The following is a 19,408-nucleotide window of genomic DNA, read 5'->3' as shown; positions in this document are numbered from 1 at the left end:
CACAACTGTGTTTTGTGTCAATCAAGAATAAACTGTTTAATAAAGCCCAGAGAGCACGTCATGGCAGTAGGATACCTGTACCTACCTGTACTCTAATACCACTTGCAAAATTGGTTACTTTTAAATGGTAAAGACTATGGAAAACCTTTTTTTTAATATTTTAAATGTTGCCGTTCTTCTACATACATTTTATAATTGTGGAATATAAAAGTGTTTAACTTGTGTGTCTATGTGCTTTTTAACGTGGTGAATATTTTGCCTAACAGAGTTCATGTGCATTGAAGCTCTGATAATGTAAAGCAGAATTTACTGCTTAATCCCAACCCTTCCAGAGAAAAACATGCTCCATGTCAGTCCATCCACTCAAATGTCATGTTCCGGCTTAGGGGAGGAGTGAAGGACTGAGGTCACCGAGTCTCGAATGAAAACAAACAGCTTCTCTCCATCCTCTTTCTGACATTCACGGGAAGGATACGGTATTTCTGTTTTCGCCTCCTTAACTTTATTTATTCCCACCCAATGGAGAGCGGCTTTAGTAAGGTCGGGAGAGATGGGCTGCACTCCATCTAAATCGGGTGTGATTTACAGCCAAGACAAAGTGTGCCGGGACCTGGACACCTGCTCCACCTTTGTCCCCAGCCTGAAGAGCTCCGTGTCGACACCAGAGAAACCTCGGCTGTGTGTGGAGACCAGCAGTGGCAGGCAAACCTTTCTCAGTGGTGAGCTTATATCAGTTCATAAGGTCGCATCCCGCCATCATCTGATGCTTGGCTTGATCACCTGTTAATAAGAACATGTTAAAAAAAAAAAAAAAAGCAGTAAACAGCGCATCAAATCCAGTCACCATGCTGAGTTAAGTAAACGTGCTTCCGTTTGAAAATGTACTTGTACCTTCGTGCTTTTCCTCAGTTCCCTGCCGAGACGTGCACGGGCGGTCCGTGAGCCAGTCCTCCTACCCTGACTGTTGGAGCTCGGCTGACAGCGTCGCTCCAGGCGACTCCTGCTGTCCGGATCAGTTCAGCATGAAGCCCCGCAGCCCGACTCCGGACCCGCATGGTGACCCTGAGGGCTGCTGGACCGCATAACTGTCTCCAGCCTGCAGATGTACAGTGGAACCGAGACTTAAATTAACAATCACAACAAGCAGGAGCTGATTTATACCTGCTTGGTGGAAAAAAAAAAACACATTCTTCTGCTTTTAGTAAAGTGAGTGAAATTGACACTGAAAACATACGCAGATGTTTGGTGGAAATCGACAGAAGGTGTTTCTGAACTAACTGCTGATTTTTCTAATGATGTTTGTGATATTCAAAAAGGGTAACATGAGCCTTGCGTTTGTAAGGAAACGGAAACGGCTGTGCTCCATTTCAGACATGCACCTGGTCTACTCTTGATAGACACTGCGCCGAGCTACACAGAGGGAGTCAAACAAGTCCTTCTTGTATGTAACATCAATGCAAACAAAAAAGGAAAACATTCAGCCTACCCACCCATGGTAGAAGCACAAATATCAAGGGGAAATGACCGAGAGTCTTTGCTGGTCTGTTCCAGAAACTTGTCTCTTGCTTGTTGATATATCTTGTGGTCCTTTGCCATAGACTGAATGAACCCTTTATTCTGACAGCCTTGCTGTTCTTTCTAGAGTGTCTGTTTTTCTTTCTTTTGGGCAGCCTTGCTGCCTTTATTCTATCTGTAGAATATTGTAAAACAATACTTAAAAATACAGTCCACTCTGTACACATGTAGCCTGTTTAGACCTATAGAGAAACATTCAAAGCCTCCTCAACCCCCCCCCCCCCCGAGAAAAAACACCCTCTTGTGGCTGTTGCTTTTTTTAACTTCTCACTCTCTATATGTGCATGAGTCAAACAGATGGATGGATTGTGTAATGTGAACTATACTTCCTTAATTTGTGACCTCGTGATTATTTTGATGTCCCATTTTATCCACTGACATGGATATTATGAACATTTCCTCAAGTGGTGTCCTGCTTTGATGAAATATGTCATGTTGCATATTTTGTAGGCCTGTGAGAATAAGTTAGGAATGTAGCAGAGCAACTTAAAACAGTGAGGACTAACACACCGAGAAAAACATCGACAACCAGTAGAGCATCCTGGTTTTAGCAGCGTGTGTCCATTTTCCTATCTTTGTTTTCTCACCCGCGACTATAGCTGCGGTGATCCCAGAAGGCACATTATGTGACTATCAAAGCTGTCTTTTTAAATCTCTCTCCACTCGCGATATTCCTGTACTCTCGCGAGTACACAGTAACTTCACACGGGCGAGAGGGAGATGGAGAGAAATGAGGTCTGAAAAGGACCAAATGACCGTGGGCAAGGAGAAAAGCGTCGTCGAGATACAGTTCAGAGACATACCAAGAGATCAGGAAAACGCTCCTGGTAACACCAAGCAGAAAGAAGAGAAGAAAGAGGTTTTTACGAAGGTGGGTAACCGAGCGGTTGCGACGTTTCGCATTGTTTATGCTGTAAGGAAAACAGATATGGAGGAGGCATGGAGGGAAGGTGGGATCACTTCAGCACCGAGGACAGCGACGGGGAACAGGAACAACTAGAGAGCTTCTCCGACCTGTCAGCTGCACCTACAGCCTCATATCGCATTAGAGTTCACATTTCCCTCTTGACATTTGCAGACGTAGCAAATCCTAACAATGAATGTTCTCTAATATGTCAAGTCCACATTCTTGCGTCGCATAAAACGCAATTGAGGTTCTCTCGACATTTTACGTCCTGACGCCCGATCCCAGGCTCCCAAATCTTCATTACCTCAGTAGTTAAAGAGTTGTTAACTACGTGTTGTGCGAATTTGAGTAATGCTGCAACTAACAACGATTTTCAATATTTACTACACTGTATTTTAGCGTGTACAATGTCAGAATTATTTTGACATTTTCTCTGTGTCTAGTTGAGTATGTTACATTTTTTATATTCAGTTCAACGACTTAATGTGACATTAAAATTTTTCCACATATTTTCATTGAAGAATCTTTTAAGGTTAACCATCTCACCGCACTGTCAGTGTCTTACCTGTATACTGCACTTGTATTTTTTAGGGGTGCACTGTTCTGAACTGTTCGAGCTACTCTGTGTCTCTTGTGTATCATTTTACATGCCTTTTCTCAAAAATCCAGCCTTATGTATTTGATCTTTGGAAACTTTGAGATATCCATTAGAATTTCAAATAAAGCTCTAAGGATTTGCACAATGTTTGCTTACACAGCGTGAGTTTACAATGATCTGCCCACTGATGCGTCAGGGAAGTTTCAAGAACAGATGCTATAACCTGAATCATCCTTGTTTTGCAAATATACAGATTTACCTGCATTATGATCACCCTGGACTGAAGAAAAAAATATAAATAAGTATATAAATGACTGATTACAGGTGGTGCTTAGAAGACTTCCACCCAACCTGTCAAAGGAGCAGCTGGAGGAACAGCTCAGCCCACTTCCACCTTATGACTATTTTGAGTTCTTTTCAGCTGATCAGAGGTAATCATGATAGCCATTTTAATCAAACAACAAACACTACACAACATTCTCATCATAAGAAAGCTTGCTGCTTGTCCGCTTGTAGAAGAATGTTTCTGACTTCACCCTCTTTCTGTTTCTCTCTTTCCACAGTCTTTATCCCCATCTGTTCTCAAGAGCGTATATCAATTTTAAAAACCCTGAAGATATCCTGCTGTTTCGAGATCGATTTGATGGTTATGTCTTCATTGACAACAAGGGTATATCCTGACTTTGTTTGAACTCACGTTGGTTTTTAGCCAGCACAGTGGTGATAAATGTGGACACACAGTGCAATCTGTTCTACTATATTAAATGCAAACAAAAGCAGGTCTTTTTTATAGCTGCAGCCGGGAAATATGGATAGAGAGGCAGCATTGGAGCTTTTGTTGCCATTGTTACTATCTGGTAGGTGGTCTGTTAAATGATGAGCTGCCTTTTGTATCAATATTTACTCAGGCCAGGAGTATCCTGCAGTGGTAGAATTTGCCCCCTTCCAGAAAATCTCCAAGAAGAAGCTGAAAAAGAAAGATGCCAAAGCTGGGAGCATTGAAGAAGGTACTGAAATACAAAGCTTGAGCCATCATTAAAGTCTATCCTGGTGTGCATTAGATGTAATATTTAGTTAATAAATGTATGTATTTACTGTATATATATATAAATATATATATACTGTATAGTTTTGTGGATTTAATGCAGAAAATCAATATTTGGCATTTTTAATGATCAAACATATGCTACTTCAGTTAATGCTCATCTTGGCCCTTCATCTTGGAACTCCCTCAGACCCAGAATATAAACGGTTCTTGGAGAATTATTCCTGTGATGAGGAGAAATCTATGGCCAACCCTGAGACTCTACTGGGCGAGATAGAGGCCAAGACCAGAGAGCTCATAGGTACAGTTTGATTATTTTGCGGTAATTCCAATAAATTTCAAGATTCAGATGTACATAAGTAGCAGTAATTCTCAGCATTTGTTTGCCTCTCTCCCTTTTTTTCTGGTCTCAGCCAAACGGACAACACCACTGTTGGAGTACATTAAAAATAAGAAAATTGAGAAGCAGGTAAGGCAGAAAAAATGCTTAAATAAGAAGATAGAATCCACGCTTTGTTTTCAAACATGTGAAAAATCTTTCCCACATCTGTCTTTACAGAGAATAAGAGAGGAGAAGAGAGAAGAGAGGAGAAGAAGAGAGCTGGAAAAGAAACGTCAGAGGGAGGAGGAAAAGCGAAAGCGACGAGAGGAGGAAAGACGCAAGCGAAAGGAGGCAGAGAAGCAGAAGAAATTGTCTGATAAAGATATTAAAATTAAGGTACTTTTTCATCAGTTAAAATGGAACTTTTTTGATCTTGTTTTTTGGATGATGTGGCGTGTAATCATGGGTTTTGTTGTGTCTTACCTTATCTGAAATGCCATAGCTCCTGAAGAAGAGTGACAGAGACGATGACGTGGATTCCGACCGAGTGAAGGATAAAAGTGATATTGTGGAGACAGACAGAGGCAAATGGGACAAAGCTGGAGGACAAATGAAGCCAAAGGACTCCAAAGAAAAGTAAGGATTGTGAAATCCTTCGCTGTAGGGGTATTGTGTGAGATGTGTGCTAATGAAAACTAGTCACTTTTAAAGTATAGAATTTTGAGACAACATGTAGTTAGTGTATTTTCTGCTAGTGTGGCTAGTGTGGTTTGTCTTTTTAACAAGACTTAAACGTTTTTATTTAATGCTGGATGCTTTACCTTCTGTATATAAATATAATTATTTACATTTGTAATGGCAGCCTGGCGGTGTGATATAAATTGAAAAGCCCAGAATAAAGCCTGCACTTATAGATTATTGTTCATGTTGCCATGAGACATCAGTCCTGCAGTTTACAGTGTTATGGTAGGAAAGAAATACACCTTACTCTACAGTGGTGTCAAGAATTCTCATGATAAAAACTAGGAGTACTAATTATATACTACATTTGTATGCAATTTTCACTGTGACCACTAGAGGTCAGCCTGAGAGCGACAAGGAGCAGAGAGAGCAGCATGGCCGCAGACAGAGAGAAAAGGATCACAGAGGAAAAGATGAAGACAGGAAACGACAGCGGCATCACTATGAGTTTGACAAGTTCATGCGTCGCAAAGATGAGACCAAATGGGGGAAGGGCTACTGCCAGGACCGAGCCAAGAAAGAGGGGCACCATCATGGCTATTCTTACTGTCCAGACAGTGGGGATAAACTGGGAAAGGAGGAGAGGGAGGATGTGGGGAACAGGAAGGAACGCCTCAGAAACAAGGTGAGAGAGAAGGTGAGCATGAGATAGAGGGAAGCTGTCAACTCATTTTTTTTGTCTCTTTTCTGTCTGTGTCTGCATTCTTGTGAGACTATTTCAGATGATGCTTGATATCCAGTGGTTTACTTTTCTTTGCTCTCAGCATATTTATATCAAGACAAACCACTCCTCATTCAGCATGTCTATTGCTATGAGTCATACGTATTTTATTTCTGAGAAATTTTTACATTAAAGACAACATGAAAACAAACAAACAGACACAACGAACTAAAAACAAACATTAAAACTGCCAGTTTATAGTAAAGCTGCATGTATGCGGATGAGGCCAAGAATGTCTATACAGTGACTGATCATCAGAAATAAAGTCCGTGGAAATAAGACCAGGTTGGACTGAACTGGATGTACTACAAAGACACTGACAGTGCTGACGACAGTCTGGCAATAAATGCATCTATAATGATTGTAATCTAAACAGTCCATGAAACAGATTCATGAAATATAAATCATTTAAAATAAGAGGGTTAGGGTGAAATGTCTTTGTTTTAGTGTGGGGAGAAAAGGTTGACCTAAATCGAGATTTCTTCCTAGAAGAATCTCAGAGCCTTAGTGGACCAGGTGACCAGGGTGACAACAAAAATAACTGTCTATATATTATATGTATATTGGAATTGTGTGCTGCTTGTCTCTTGTCTCCCTGCAGGACCGTCCAGCCATGCAGCTATATCAGCCAGGCGCACGCAACCGAAAACGCATGAGCTCCGCTTGCAAAGGCTACGACTGCATCCCGGTGGGCCACTCACCTGAACCCGGCGCAGAGCATTGTTATGAGGTTGTCCCTCTGGCAACGGGGCTGGAAAAGGGGTTTGAGAAAAACAAAGATGAACAGTGAGCAGTCTGGATGTATATAGAAAATACAGATAAATTATTTGGCTTTTCAGCCGAAGTTGATAGTGACAGGTTTGACTGGTTATCACTGAGCTTTCAAAAAACAATGCACTCCATTTAGGGAGAAAGGCACTTCAAAAGCAAGCAGTCATTCAGTGTTTTTTATCTGCATTAGGTGTAACAAAAGTCAGAGCTTTGAATGTCGATCAAGGCTTGTGTTTTGCTGAAGCATGAACATTTTTATTACACACTAAACATTTTAAATATCACACTGTAAAAAATAAAGAACCATCAGAATACACCTTTAGCTTGAATTCTTGGAAAAAAACATGTAAAAACAGTGAGAAGAGGGGAAGCACTTGCAGTCACATTTATGATAGCACAAAATGTTCATTCTTTTTCTCACAGGAGTGTTTTGATGCAAATGCAGAAGCTGATATTTCAGTTGAATTTTGAAGTTGCCTCCTGCTAGCTTGTTGTCACTTTTGTGAAAGCTTTTTCCTAAGAGTCAGCACCATGTCATTTCTGTAAAAGGCAGCTCACTTTTGGCACCCATGTGTTTGCTAGAGAAACCATGACCTCACCGCTGCATCTCCAAGCTTTTGTAGACTCTGCTGGACTTGGATGTTTTTAGAATTCCTGTAGATTTTATTAAATCAAAGTATAGGTTGAACTTACAAACCACGGATATAGAAAATTTGACTGAGGAAAAGCTTTTTCCATCACTTCTATATGTCTTATTAGATTTGTGTCCAACTTATTCTAAGGTGTCATACAACAGAGACAATGTTTTTGTTTTTGTTTTTGTTTTCAAACAAAGCTTTGTACATGATCATCCATGAGCCAAGAAGAACACATTCTCTACATTTCTACAAAGCATTTCCAAGAAATAAAATGTGAAGTTACAAAATATGACACAGATAAATGATTTTTTTATGCTGTGTACATGGTTTTCTATTGATTCAATCGACTAAATGTAATGAAGGAGCCACAAATATTAATAAAGTAATATAGTGTTTAAGAGGCCTTATATTATTTTTGCACATGACCTCACATTTTTCCATCATACCTCTTGTATCATTTTCTTTTCTTGAAGCTATGAGAAAATAAATCTGTTCTACCGTTACAAAACTGTGTTTCAGTCATCGTTGGAGTTCTCTGACAGTTTGGGTGAGGTAGTCCTGTTCTGCAGATATGAGTCAGATAGGTTAGCATTGTGTGAATACAGAATCATAACATTAGTGGGTGTAAGCATCTCTAGCTGTCTCACTCACTGATACTGAAAGATTACAACCAACTCGAGTTTTCCTCTCTAAATGATAGTTGACATCACAGCAACACAGATGGCTTATTGTAACTGATGCAGCTAATCTTTTTTCTTTTTAAACTCAGATTTCTTCATTGGATAGAGATAAAGCAGAACTGTCAAAATCAACAGGAAACACGTCCCGTGCATTGAGCAACGTAATCTGCTGCTCTCACTTCACTGAAAAACACTTTCATACAACACCTTTGTGTGTATTTGTGCACCATATTTTGTGTGACTTGTAGAAGGTGATGGTTTCACGTCACGAACCCTCAAGACTGAATGGTATTCATTTGTAACTTCATTGTTTTTCCTGCCCCAGGCGTCCTTAGAAGCCTTTAGAGGTGTGTGTGTGTGTCAGTTCCCAGACTGAATCTAACGTGTGACAGTTGGTAGGATGAAGATAGTCACATGATCCATTTCCTCTCTCCCTCTCTCGCTGGCACTGTAACAACTTAAAACTCTATCAGTACATCTTTAACAACATCTGCAACTGGCGGTCATATGCCTACCTGCCTCCTGTGCCGCATGCCTCTCTGTTCATACCGGTGAGTGTTCGAACTGACTCTTACTGAGATTCATCCAGACAGGGGATTTTATTACATTTTTAGAATCATAACTAAGGTGCTGCAGATGTCAGCTGTCTGATCCTTCAGTCACTTTTAACTTATCAGAAACAGCCCTTTGGTAAACTTGTTTTTATGTTTGTTTTAAATGTGCTTGGTAAGTTAATATAATACGTCTAAAGAGAAAGTAAATAACAATATTTTTGCTATACTTTTTAACACATATACACAACATACAGCACACACAAGAAATGAACATATGACTTAGAGGTACAGCAAAACCAAGGTGCAATATTAGTCAAGCACACATAGGTTAGCACATGATATACCAAAAGAGACACAAACATTAACATGTGAAAGCATAAATGTAAAACACTGTAGCATAAATATACCTAAATTTAAGAAATGCCTGGATCTCTTATAGCGACACAACAAATAATCATCTAGGGCGAAAGAAGGGAAAATAATGAAAGACAACAACAATATTTATAACTTTTTACAAAAAATATTAGAACATCTCGAATTTGTATGATTTTTTGCAGTATAGTATGTCTTTCTCCTCTGTCACCAAGAGACTGTTTCACCATGCTGATCAGTTTTGTAGTAATGGTGTACTTTCCAGAGCATAATTTCCAGTGATTACAAAAGCTCAACAATGCGTGTCTGTTGACTTCACCCCCACCCCCACCACGTGTGATACAAAGAGTTTGTATTCCCTACTTTTGTTGAAGAAATCAACCAACTCATGATGCAAGAACACAATTCAATTTTGTCACAGCTTCAGTTTTTTGTTATGTAATCAGAGATAATAGTCTAACAGTCTAATATTTTGCATGTATCAATTGCCTGCATGCACCTCAGAGCTACAGTTGGCATGCTTCACCACAAATCAAGCATGTCCTTTTCCTGTGTGAAAACTCCACCCAACACACGTGTTGCTTGCACACAAAACAGCATCACAGATTAATTCAGTCCCAGTATGAATCTGTTTCACACTTTGATGTTTGCACCCAAAGAAGAGAGATTATGTTCATTTTTATATTCATTATGACATCATTTTTTTTCCTGCTATTTTGTGCGAAAAATAAATACAAGTCTTTGTCAAACCCTGGCACATAGGTGACGAGAGGCCACTCTTATCCAATCATGACGAGGAATTCCAGCATTGTCAAGGTAGACAATGCCACCCTGTACCTGTTTCAAAATGCAAACATCAGCATTGCCGTCTCTGTCATCTACATGATTGTCACTGCCATTAACCTAGTAGGAAATGGCCTTTCCATGTGGATCCTTCTCTTCCGTACCACCCCCAAGACTCCCTCCATAATCTTCATGATTAATCTCACCCTCACCGACTTGGCACTTGGCACTGCCCTGCCCTTTCAGATTGCTTACCAGCTTAAAGGCTATCACTGGACTTTGGGACCCGGGATGTGCAGGTACGTTTTGTGACTGCAGGCTGGTACACCATAGAGATTTGAGATAAAGCTTTCAACTTGTTCACCTTTTATTTATTCTTGCAGCTACTCAGTGTGCATCTACAGTCCACCGGGTGGAACACATTTTGGGGAATAACCTTATTTGCTTTCTTGCTGAGAATTAGATAAGAATTTCAAGCAATTCTTTTGACAGAGTGTAGTGTTCATCCTCTCATCTTTCCCAAAATTTTCTGTTCTTTTAATAATCATTTTTGCTTTAACCATTGATTAAATAAAACAATCATCTTCTGTTTCCACCAATAGTTTCCTGACCCTCGTCTTCTACACCAATATGTACTGTTCCATCCTGACCATGATGGCCATCGGAATTGACCGCTACCTGGGCATCGTGTGGCCTATGCGGTTCAGGCAGACCAGGAAGAGGAAGTCCTTTGCTGTCGTCAGCTGCCTCCTCATGTGGAGTTTGGTCCTCAGTGTTCTGTACCCGCTGATGACCACAGACCTGACCTTTGACATTCCCGAACTCAAGATTACCACATGCTTTGACATGCTGAAAAGAAACATGCTGCCATCGCTGTCAGCATGGGCAGGCTTTCTCTTCAGCATGGTGTTTGTCCTCTTCCTCTTCCCTTTCTGTGTCACGACGTTCTGCTATATCAGTGTCATACGCAAACTGGCCAGAGATTCTAAGACAGCCCAGAAAGGGAGAGCAATACGTCTGGCCTTCATTGTTCTTATGGTCTTCACCCTCTGCTTTGCTCCCAACAACATCCTCCTGTTGAGCCACTCTGTGCTGAGACTCTTCTATGGGCAGTCTCTCTACACAGCCTACAAACTGTCTCTCTGTTTCAGCTGCCTGAATAGCTGCCTTGATCCATTCATCTACTACTTTGCTTCCAAAGATTTCAGACAAAAGCTGAGACAGATAATGAATCTGCACAGCCTGAGTAGTGCGGACTCGATGAAGTTGGAACATAAAGAGAGTGTGTACTCAACACACTGTGCTTTCGAAGGACAAGAGAAACAACACAGCAAGGTGTATTTGATGCAAGGGACACCACAGCCTAACGAGACAGAATAAAAGACAGAGAAAAAAGAGGTGTTATAGTGGCGTAAGAAAGGAAGCGAGAGAGAGATAAAGTGTATGTGTTAAATGTCGCTCTTGTGTTTTTCTCACAGTTGTCACAGTACTTTTCCTCAGGTCACTTTCGAAACTGTTTTTACTTCACTTTTCTCTTGCACAACACAACAAATGGATATGGACAACAGCTTTTTTTTGCAAACTTTGTCATTATTTTGCATTGAACTATGCGTTATTTTAAAGGCAGAAAAATATTTTTTGTATGTGTATAATATCTGCCACAAACATCATAACTATTATTTTTGACAAGATATGTAGCATGCACAAATGTAAAAAAATGTGAATTAAACATTTATATCATATAACCTTCTCTGCCCAAACATTTTTTAACATTTTTAAGATGTTTTTACATGTTTCTGTAGATGTCTTTGTTCTGTTTATTTTTTTAACTAGGGTATAGCTGACCGTTTGAACTTTTGTTGAACCTTAGGAACTTTGTATATAGCCTTTGTATTTTAATTTTCTTTGCTTTCTTTATCTTCAAAATAAAGAAATATATGTCATTATTACTGTTATGGTTGCTGTTGTTGTTATAAGTTGTACTAGTAGTAGCAGTGAAAATAGTAGTTAGTACAAGTAGACTCCGCCCACTTTGTGACGCCATCACGCATGCGTTCTCACGTCGGTCGTCCTAGCAAGCAGCTAGCTCTGTAGGTTTCCTGACTTCGAGAGGTAAGCCATACTACACATTTAGTCAAAAGCAAAACCGAGACGATGAGACGTTTAATAGCTGTATTCATACAACCGTGCCTTGGTTTAGCTACTGTAACTAAAATCCACAGAACAACCTTTATTTGCTGATAGCAAATGTGCTGTTTAGGACAGAAGAGTGCTGAACTGAGTATGTCGCATGCTATATTATTAGGTTGTGTGTTTGAAACATTTATTACATAACGTTATGTCATGAACTTTGGTAACATTCAGTGAATCTACGTATTTATGAAATACTAGCATTAATCAGATATTCGGGAAGACTATCTTTATTTACATGGTAGCCTTTATGCATGAAGTTACTGTACAGTGTTTGTAATTACAGTAAACTGAGAGGTCTTCACAGTTCTTGCAGCTGCTCATCGACTTTTTCTTAATGTATTCTATTATCTGTGTATGAGACATACTGGCCTAGGGCTGTAACTAACTAGTACTGTAATTATAGATTAATCTATTAGTCCATAAACATTGAAGAAGCATTGAAAAATAATGCCCACTACAGTATCCTAGGTCTTGATTTGTCCAGACATCTGTCCAAAACCACAGATTATGCCATTTAAAATGACTAAAACTAGAGAAAAACAGGAAATGCTGATGTTTCAGAAACTAAAACAAGTTAATGTTTGGTATTTTCCTTAATAAATTCCTGTCCTGTCTAGGAATCAGCTAATTGTTTCAGCATTATATGAACCAGTCTCCAGAGACGGTGCATAACTGAACAGCTGCAGTCATCTGACTCCTCATTGCTGAGTCTTAAACACAAAGTAGGCCACGACGGTAATGTTTAACTTTGTTCATCATCTTAAGGGCAGTTAGACAAGAAGACCACCATGGTGCTGAACCCTGTCATTTCCAAGCTCACCGGCAAACTTGTCGTGCTGGCAAGTGCTTCTCCTAGGAGACTGGAGATTCTGCGCAACGCGGTTAGTTTTCCCCAAGTTAAACTCATAGGAACTTTTTATACGTCATGACAACTGCATATTTTGTTTGATTGTGAATACATACATTTGTCCATATTGACTTGAGCTGAAATGATGCACAGAATGATAATGAGTATTTAATTTACAATTAGATAGAAATATGTGATATTTACCAAATATTTACCAATATTAATCAATGTGTATGTAAGTAGAAAAGTAACAATTCCCACAGAGAACGCTTGGAGGTCATTTAAAAACAATATTTCTGTTGAATATATTGTCCACCAGAGAGCACTGGTAAGTTTATATGACAACAATTTTCCACTCTTTAAAAAAGGTTTGCGAGTATTATGTGTTTGTGTGAAAAGATGATTCAAATATTCATATCAGTGTTAAGAAAACAGTGTGGATTGAAGTGTTTTTATTGTTTTTTTTTTTTGTTTTTTTATCGGTTTTTATTGCTCTTTTTTTTCTCTCCTACATTTCAGGGCTTAAGGTTTGAGGTGGTGCCATCCTGGTTCAAAGAAACTCTTGACAAGGGACTTTTCAAAGCACCTCATGAGTATGCTGTTGAGACAGCCAAACAGAAGGCCCTGGAGGTGGCCAGAAGGATGCCCTTTGTGAGTGAAGCTGCATTTTTATGACCGTAAACAGTATTACCCTCTTAAATGACACATGGTTAACATATTGTAAATTAATTTGCTTTAGAACCACCTGAAGACTCCAGACATAGTAATCGGAGCAGACACTATTGTGGTATGTGGAAGAAAGTATTATAGTTTTTGAAATCTGGTTTCTGTGGGGTTTTTTTTTTATCTGTTTTATTGTCTGTAATAGAAGTTGTATGTTGTATATTTTCTGTTCTGGCCATTGTTTTCTATTTCCACAGACTGTGGATGGCATGATTCTGGAGAAGCCAGTGGACAAACATGATGCTTACAGGATGCTGTCCAGGTCAGTGTCATTTACGTTGTTTCTGAGTTAATATTAGAAACTGAAGTCAGACCATTTTTGTTTACTCTGTACTCTCCTTTATCGTTCTCTTCCAGCTTGAGTGGTAAAGAGCACAGTGTTTTCACTGGTGTTGCTATAGTCCTCTGCCACGAGAAAGACAGTAAGTCACAACTGAATAACAGTTAACCCTTACAACTTCAGCAAAAACTTGTTTGGACAGTTCATCCCTCTGAGGTGCTTTTCTAAATTTTGATTCATTAAATGTCCAGCTAGGAAATACAAACAAACTACTATAAAAAAACTAACTCTAATGTAAGATTTCATACCAGTGTCCTAAATATACTGCATATGTGTTTACATACCTCCTGCAAACCCAGATGACGAAGTAGATTACCAGTTGATTGACTTCTACGAAGAAACAAAGGTGAAGTTTGCTGATCTGTCAGAAAGTATGCTGTGGGAGTACATCAATAGCGGTGAACCCATGTGAGTATTAACATTTGAACTTTCACATATGTAACAGCTATTGATTTTTCCTTGTGTACTAACCTTTGACCAGTGGAGGTTATTTATTTGGATGAGAGCCTCGTGAACTTGTTGCTTTTTGGACTCTGTCACCTTGTTCTGTTTGGCAGGCATTGCGTCAGTAGGAAGTAAAATCTCAGCTTTGGGCAGCGAATGTATCATTTTATTTGTTCTACATACAGAGAATGTACCTTTAAACATAAACCCCTTTGTGTCTCTGTATCAATCAAAGTGTATCGTATTTGTTGCTGTTGAAGTGAAATACTCCTGCCTGTCTGTGTCAGGGACAAGGCTGGAGGTTACGGTATTCAGGCTCTTGGCGGCATGCTTGTCGAGTATGTCCATGGTGACTTCCTCAATGTTGTGGGTTTCCCTCTTAACCACTTCTGCAAACAACTGGACCTTATTTACAACCGCTGCACTTCCTCCTCGAATCAGGAAACTCTGTCCATCTACCTAAGCCACAACGTCACTCAGACCTCCACGATACCCACTCTACCCCTGCCCAGCTTGTCGGCTGAGTCCAGCCACAGTTCCAGCTCTTCAGCTAAGCGCAGTGTCTCATCCAGTCCCACACTGAAAAGCCCGCCTGCCAGTCAAACAAACCACACCCAGAACAGCCTCTCAGGAAGCCCCATCCGTGAGGTTAGTTTTTCTCACCCTATGAGTGCAATTACCACAATTACCATCTCTGTCATGATTTATAGGTAGCAGTCTCTCCTTGTAGGTAAAAAGAAATGGCAATGAAAGTGAAGTCGGTGAAAGCTCCTGGATGTTGGTCAACAGTCTGTCTAAACATACAGATGATAGAGAGGCTGAGAATACAACACGACTGCCGATGACCAGCAGACAGCTGGCGACTGAGCTCAATGTGACAGAGCATGAGAACTGCGAGCCAAATAAAGAGGACTTGGAACGAATCATGGAAGTGATGGATGGATTCAAAGCCTCAAAGGTAATTGGAGATAAACTGTGTGTTCCCTTGCTGTTAAAGCTCAGTATGATATGTTTCATAGTGAAATCTCAGTTTTTATGATTATTGTTGTATTTGACTTCTAGAGGATGTAATGAAGCATTTAGCTTAAGTTAAAGGAATCGTTTGACATTTTGGGTGATGCACTTGTTGAGAATGAGATTCAAAGATGGATCCCACTCTCCTTTACGTACATTGATTATGAAGATACAGCCAGAAAACATTATCCTATCATAGCATGTTGTCTGGGGGCGCAGGGAACCAGCTTGCCTGACAGTGTCATCACACCTTTGCCAGAACCTCTAAAGTTCGCTAATTAGCACATGACAACTCAGTTTTTAATCTGCCTAAAAACCAAAGTGTAACAAAACCTGGTGGTTTGGCAGGGACAAGTGGGTGGATCATGTGCAGTGCTAGTTCTTCTGCAGGTAGCAATAAATATTTGGAAACTCAGCAGGTTGCCAGTTCAAGCTGACTACAAGGAATAGATAAAATTAAACAAAATATGCCATGTCATTCATTGAACTTCAGAGGGCTGGTTCATATCTAATAAAAAGGATGGCACTTCCTCAAGGGAAGAAAGTGAATAAGCATATTTACCCAAAAATGGTCGAACTGTTCCTTTAGGATTCTTAAGCCTATTCTGTTCTCTATTATAATGGATAATGTGCTGATATGGAACACTACCCAGTACAGTGGCACACAGAGGAGTATACTTTTTGTGCATTTGTTTTAGAAGAACGAAAGTGAAGAAAATCACATATCAGATTCACGAAATAAAATTACACTTTTGCTTTTATATCCATTCTGCCTTTCACAAAATGTTACAGGCCCTATTTACTGCTTCTAAGATGGGTGTGTTTGACCTGCTACAAAGCAGACCAGGACTGGATGCAGCACAGGTGGCCCAGGAGATCAAAGCCTCTGTGAAGGGCACTGAATGCCTACTGGAAGCCTGTGTGTCTCTGGGACTGCTGAAGAGCGAAGAGAGAAGTTAGTCAGCTCTCATCTGCATGGATCATTACACCATAGTCACTTTTTCCCTTTTTGTTTCTTTACAAGTAGCATTTAATACATACTTTAATATGAAATCCTCACATGTTTTATGGTGTCTCTGCTCCCAGCATGCCAGAAGCCAGTGTATGAGAATGCAGGTCTGGCCATGCGCTTTCTGCTGTCAGATACTCCTTTCTCACTGCAGGGCTACATCCAGCATTGTGACAACACAGTGTGGCCTCTTTTCTCCCACCTTGAGAGTGCAGTGCGGGAAGGAACCAACCAGCACGAGAAGGCTCTTGGCAAGAAATCTAAGGATATGTTTCAGGTGATTATCAGCCTCAGGTGGGTAAAATCTGGAAAAAAATAAATACTAGAAAATATTTTATAGAGGCTAGTTTTTGTTCCTCTGTGTCATTTGTTTCAATTTAAAGGATACCTTCTACAACAATCAAGAGGTCAAGCTGAGATTCATGAATGCCATGCACAGCATTGCTAAAGTCACAGGAAAAGCTATAGCAACGGCCTTTGACCTCTCCAATTTTAAAACAGCGTGTGACATTGGAGGTAAGGAAAGAACCTATCTTAAGGTTTAAAACTGTGATTTTTTAACAGTAAACCATTCTTTTACATATCTTCTTTTTGTTTTCTAGGATGCACTGGTGCCATGGCTTTTGAGTTTACCAAAGCCCATCCTGAGCTATCTGTGACAGTGTTTGACTTGCCGACTGTCGTTGAGATGAGCGAACATTTCCATCCTCTGCACACAGATAACAGGGTGTCGTTTGTAGCAGGTCGGTTTCTGCATCGAAATACATCTGGACTGTTGACATTTAATAATGGAGCTGGCTAATGCAGTGCTATTAACTTATTCTGTGGATCTTAGATATATTTTGCTTTTCCCTCTCTGTATGAACAGGAGACTTCTTTAAAGATGAGCTGCCCAAAGCAGACTTGTACATCCTGGCAAGAATTCTGCATGACTGGTCTGATGAGAAAGTGCACATACTGCTGAATAAAGTTGCAGATGTGTGCACACCAGGTAAAAATCTTTTATTACAGTCCTTTCAAATTTTTCATTTCACATTTTGACAGAGCACTGAATAAAAGTCAGCAGTTTTTTATTTCTGCAGCAAAGCTTTTTGATCGATTGATTCATCAGTTAGTTCCCACACTGGGTTAATCGTATGAAAAATCTGCTGTTTCTTCTGTGTCTCTAACCATTATTAGTTCAACTGATGTAAGATACAAAAATAACTGCACCCTCGTAACATAAAAGACAACATTTTGCACGAAGCTGGTGACTTCAAAGACAAGCCAAAATACTAAGTTGATCTTAGTTTTGGTTTTGTCCTTTATTCTTTGCCTAAAGCCAAAGAATTACAAAACCACTACTGTTTTTTAAAGTTGCACATCTGCATACACATTGTGCACTTTGTGCCAGGCTGTGGACTCCTGCTAAGTGAGATCTTCCTGGATGAAGACAGAAGAGGCCCGAGTCGTGGGCTGCTCCACGCCCTCAGCATGAGCGAGGGGAAACAGAGGAGTGCCGCAGAATACAGTCTGCTTTTGAAGAGCCATGGTTTCATAACGTTTCAAGTCAGACATACAGACAACCTCCTGGATGTCATGCTGTGCATCAAAGCATGACTGACAACACCCTCAGCAACACTACACGGAATGTTTTGCAATATACTGCATACTGTAGATCATCTTTGCCGAAGTCATGCAGTAGGGTCATGAAATGTGAATTTGTAAAAGCAACCTCTGTGAACCAATGAAAGTTGTCTTTTAATATTTGCTTCATTTGTTGTATAAAGACAGAAGTGAATAAAACATCCGTTCATGCAGTATTAAAGCATTGTAAATGAAAGTTATCGTTATTTTTTGTACGTGTCTCACTAGGAATTTTATAATTTTCTGATATACTGAGGTCTTAAACAGTGTCTTGTGTTGGGCCATAGGATGTGCAGTGCTCATAGCAGAGACCATGTTGGACGAACGGACACCATACTCTGCTCTGCAGTCTTTGAACATGCTTGTCCAGACTGAGGGGACAGAGAGGACGCAGAGCCAGTATGCAGACTTACTGAGCAAACATGGATTTGTGGACATGGGTGTGGTTCACACTGCAAACTTCCTTGATGCCTTTATTGCCATTAAAATGTGAATCATGAAGAATCTTCATGTTTTTCATTTGTTTGATGATAACAGATGCTGTTCAGTTTTTGGTCTTTTGATCAGTGGTGGAAGAAATAATGACATTCTTTATTTAAAGTAAAGGTGGTAATACAACAGTAGATAATGACATGTTATCAGGAAAATGTGATGAAGCAACAAAATTAAAAGTGCTCGTAATGCAGGGTGTCCTCTTTCAGAGTATTATAAAACTGTGTACATAAAGTTGGAGTGCTTTCCTTTCACTTGCTGCAGAAATGATGCACACCTGGCGTTGAAGCGTATCAGCAGTGGAACAGTGACACAAATAACACACCAGTTTGATCCTCTTGTGGTTCACTGTGGTGAGAAGACTAGGTAAATATACTGATAAGAAGTTTAACAGTGACATCCTGCCTGTGGTGCGGCTGTTGACTATGTTTTGGTTACAGGGTTGCTAGACTTCGGCATTTATTTTATTTCAAAAATTCTTTGATTCCGCCTCAATGTGGTCAGCTGGATGATGGCTGTGGCTGGAGAATGCATCTTGCCTTCTAAACACTCTCTCACACTCACTCACTCACTCTTCTAGTGTCATGTTGTGATGATGCAATCTGGATGCAATGGGAGAAAGATGATTGATGAAGAAATGATCAAATCCAAGCAGTGTTGTGGATGTAATTGTTTTTACACCCGTCTCCCCAGCGCACAACATCACATTTACTTCAACTTTTTAGGTGGCTGGAGGAGGACTGGCAGTGATGAGGGAGGCTAAGCCTTCTTCAGTGGGACCGTTTAACATACTCTGATGCAGGAGTGCCTTTCTCTCGGTTTCCTGATGGGTTCAAGTTAACCTTATATTTCTCACCCTCACAAACCAAAGTGTGTTGCAAGGTTTAACCTCCTGCTGTCCCCCAGAGCGGTTTTGTTAGCAGTTTAAGTCACATTAACCACAGAATGTGTCAACACAGACTATATTATTTACTCATGTGTTCAGTCTATCATCCCCACACCACCACCACCAC

The 19,408-nt window shown here is 40.1% G+C and overlaps 3 protein-coding genes across 7 annotated transcripts; all 3 read left to right on the top strand.

Moving 5' to 3' along the window:
• Positions 1–2,249: 2,249 nt before the first annotated feature.
• Positions 2,250–7,836, top strand: upf3a (UPF3A regulator of nonsense mediated mRNA decay). Of its 2 annotated transcripts, none has more exons than XM_046404527.1 (10): positions 2,250–2,446; positions 3,405–3,511; positions 3,644–3,750; positions 3,989–4,087; positions 4,316–4,426; positions 4,539–4,594; positions 4,685–4,843; positions 4,950–5,083; positions 5,525–5,825; positions 6,511–7,836. In XM_046404527.1, exons 1-10 carry the CDS (start codon positions 2,306–2,308, stop codon positions 6,697–6,699), a joined length of 1,404 nt encoding a protein of 467 aa, XP_046260483.1. In that variant the 5' UTR covers positions 2,250–2,305; the 3' UTR covers positions 6,700–7,836. The 2 variants fall into 2 exon arrangements, with proteins under 2 accessions (XP_046260483.1, XP_046260484.1); XM_046404528.1 differs by having other exon boundaries at positions 2,251–2,446; positions 5,525–5,813.
• A 503-nt stretch (positions 7,837–8,339) lies between these two features.
• Positions 8,340–11,645, top strand: p2ry8 (P2Y receptor family member 8). 2 transcript variants are annotated; one of them, XM_046404475.1, is made up of 4 exons: positions 8,340–8,549; positions 9,687–9,740; positions 9,832–10,006; positions 10,310–11,645. In XM_046404475.1, the coding sequence occupies exons 3-4, from the start codon at positions 9,849–9,851 to the stop codon at positions 11,085–11,087; spliced, it is 936 nt and encodes a 311-aa protein (XP_046260431.1). In that variant the 5' UTR covers positions 8,340–8,549; positions 9,687–9,740; positions 9,832–9,848; the 3' UTR covers positions 11,088–11,645. The 2 variants fall into 2 exon arrangements, with proteins under 2 accessions (XP_046260431.1, XP_046260430.1); XM_046404474.1 differs by having other exon boundaries at positions 8,341–8,549; positions 9,687–10,006.
• A 72-nt stretch (positions 11,646–11,717) lies between these two features.
• asmtl (acetylserotonin O-methyltransferase-like) lies at positions 11,718–18,585 on the top strand. 3 transcript variants are annotated; one of them, XM_046404471.1, is made up of 15 exons: positions 11,718–11,819; positions 12,666–12,781; positions 13,267–13,398; positions 13,487–13,534; positions 13,668–13,732; positions 13,828–13,892; positions 14,110–14,218; positions 14,542–14,902; positions 14,985–15,212; positions 16,061–16,223; positions 16,355–16,554; positions 16,661–16,793; positions 16,880–17,020; positions 17,146–17,268; positions 18,191–18,585. In XM_046404471.1, the coding sequence occupies exons 2-15, from the start codon at positions 12,689–12,691 to the stop codon at positions 18,394–18,396; spliced, it is 2,067 nt and encodes a 688-aa protein (XP_046260427.1). In that variant the 5' UTR covers positions 11,718–11,819; positions 12,666–12,688; the 3' UTR covers positions 18,397–18,585. The 3 variants fall into 3 exon arrangements, with proteins under 3 accessions (XP_046260427.1, XP_046260426.1, XP_046260428.1); XM_046404470.1 differs by lacking the exons at positions 11,718–11,819; positions 18,191–18,585 and adding an exon at positions 17,671–18,100; XM_046404472.1 differs by lacking the exons at positions 11,718–11,819; positions 18,191–18,585 and adding an exon at positions 17,634–17,842.
• Positions 18,586–19,408: the final 823 nt, after the last annotated feature.

The sequence above is a fragment of the Scatophagus argus genome, chromosome 11 (assembly GCF_020382885.2).
Source record: "Scatophagus argus isolate fScaArg1 chromosome 11, fScaArg1.pri, whole genome shotgun sequence".
NCBI classification, from domain to species: domain Eukaryota; kingdom Metazoa; phylum Chordata; class Actinopteri; family Scatophagidae; genus Scatophagus; species Scatophagus argus.
This window is presented reverse-complemented; position numbering and strand designations above follow the sequence as displayed.

What these genes read in the sequence shown, in the direction of transcription:
- upf3a (XM_046404527.1), top strand. Translation starts at nt 2,306, where the DNA reads ATGAGGTCTGAAAAGGACCAAATGACCGTGGGCAAGGAGAAAAGCGTC. An exon ending in CAAGACCAGAGAGCTCATAG is followed by an intron (nt 4,427 to 4,538) that starts GTACAGTTTGAT and finishes TTCTGGTCTCAG; the next exon opens with CCAAACGGACAACACCACTG. An exon ending in GAAACAAGGTGAGAGAGAAG is followed by an intron (nt 5,826 to 6,510) that starts GTGAGCATGAGA and finishes GTCTCCCTGCAG; the next exon opens with GACCGTCCAGCCATGCAGCT.
- p2ry8 (XM_046404474.1), top strand. Translation starts at nt 9,714, where the DNA reads ATGACGAGGAATTCCAGCATTGTCAAGGTAGACAATGCCACCCTGTAC. An exon ending in TTGGGACCCGGGATGTGCAG is followed by an intron (nt 10,007 to 10,309) that starts GTACGTTTTGTG and finishes TTCCACCAATAG; the next exon opens with TTTCCTGACCCTCGTCTTCT.
- asmtl (XM_046404471.1), top strand. Translation starts at nt 12,689, where the DNA reads ATGGTGCTGAACCCTGTCATTTCCAAGCTCACCGGCAAACTTGTCGTG. An exon ending in TGGCCAGAAGGATGCCCTTT is followed by an intron (nt 13,399 to 13,486) that starts GTGAGTGAAGCT and finishes AATTTGCTTTAG; the next exon opens with AACCACCTGAAGACTCCAGA. An exon ending in ATCAATAGCGGTGAACCCAT is followed by an intron (nt 14,219 to 14,541) that starts GTGAGTATTAAC and finishes TGTCTGTGTCAG; the next exon opens with GGACAAGGCTGGAGGTTACG.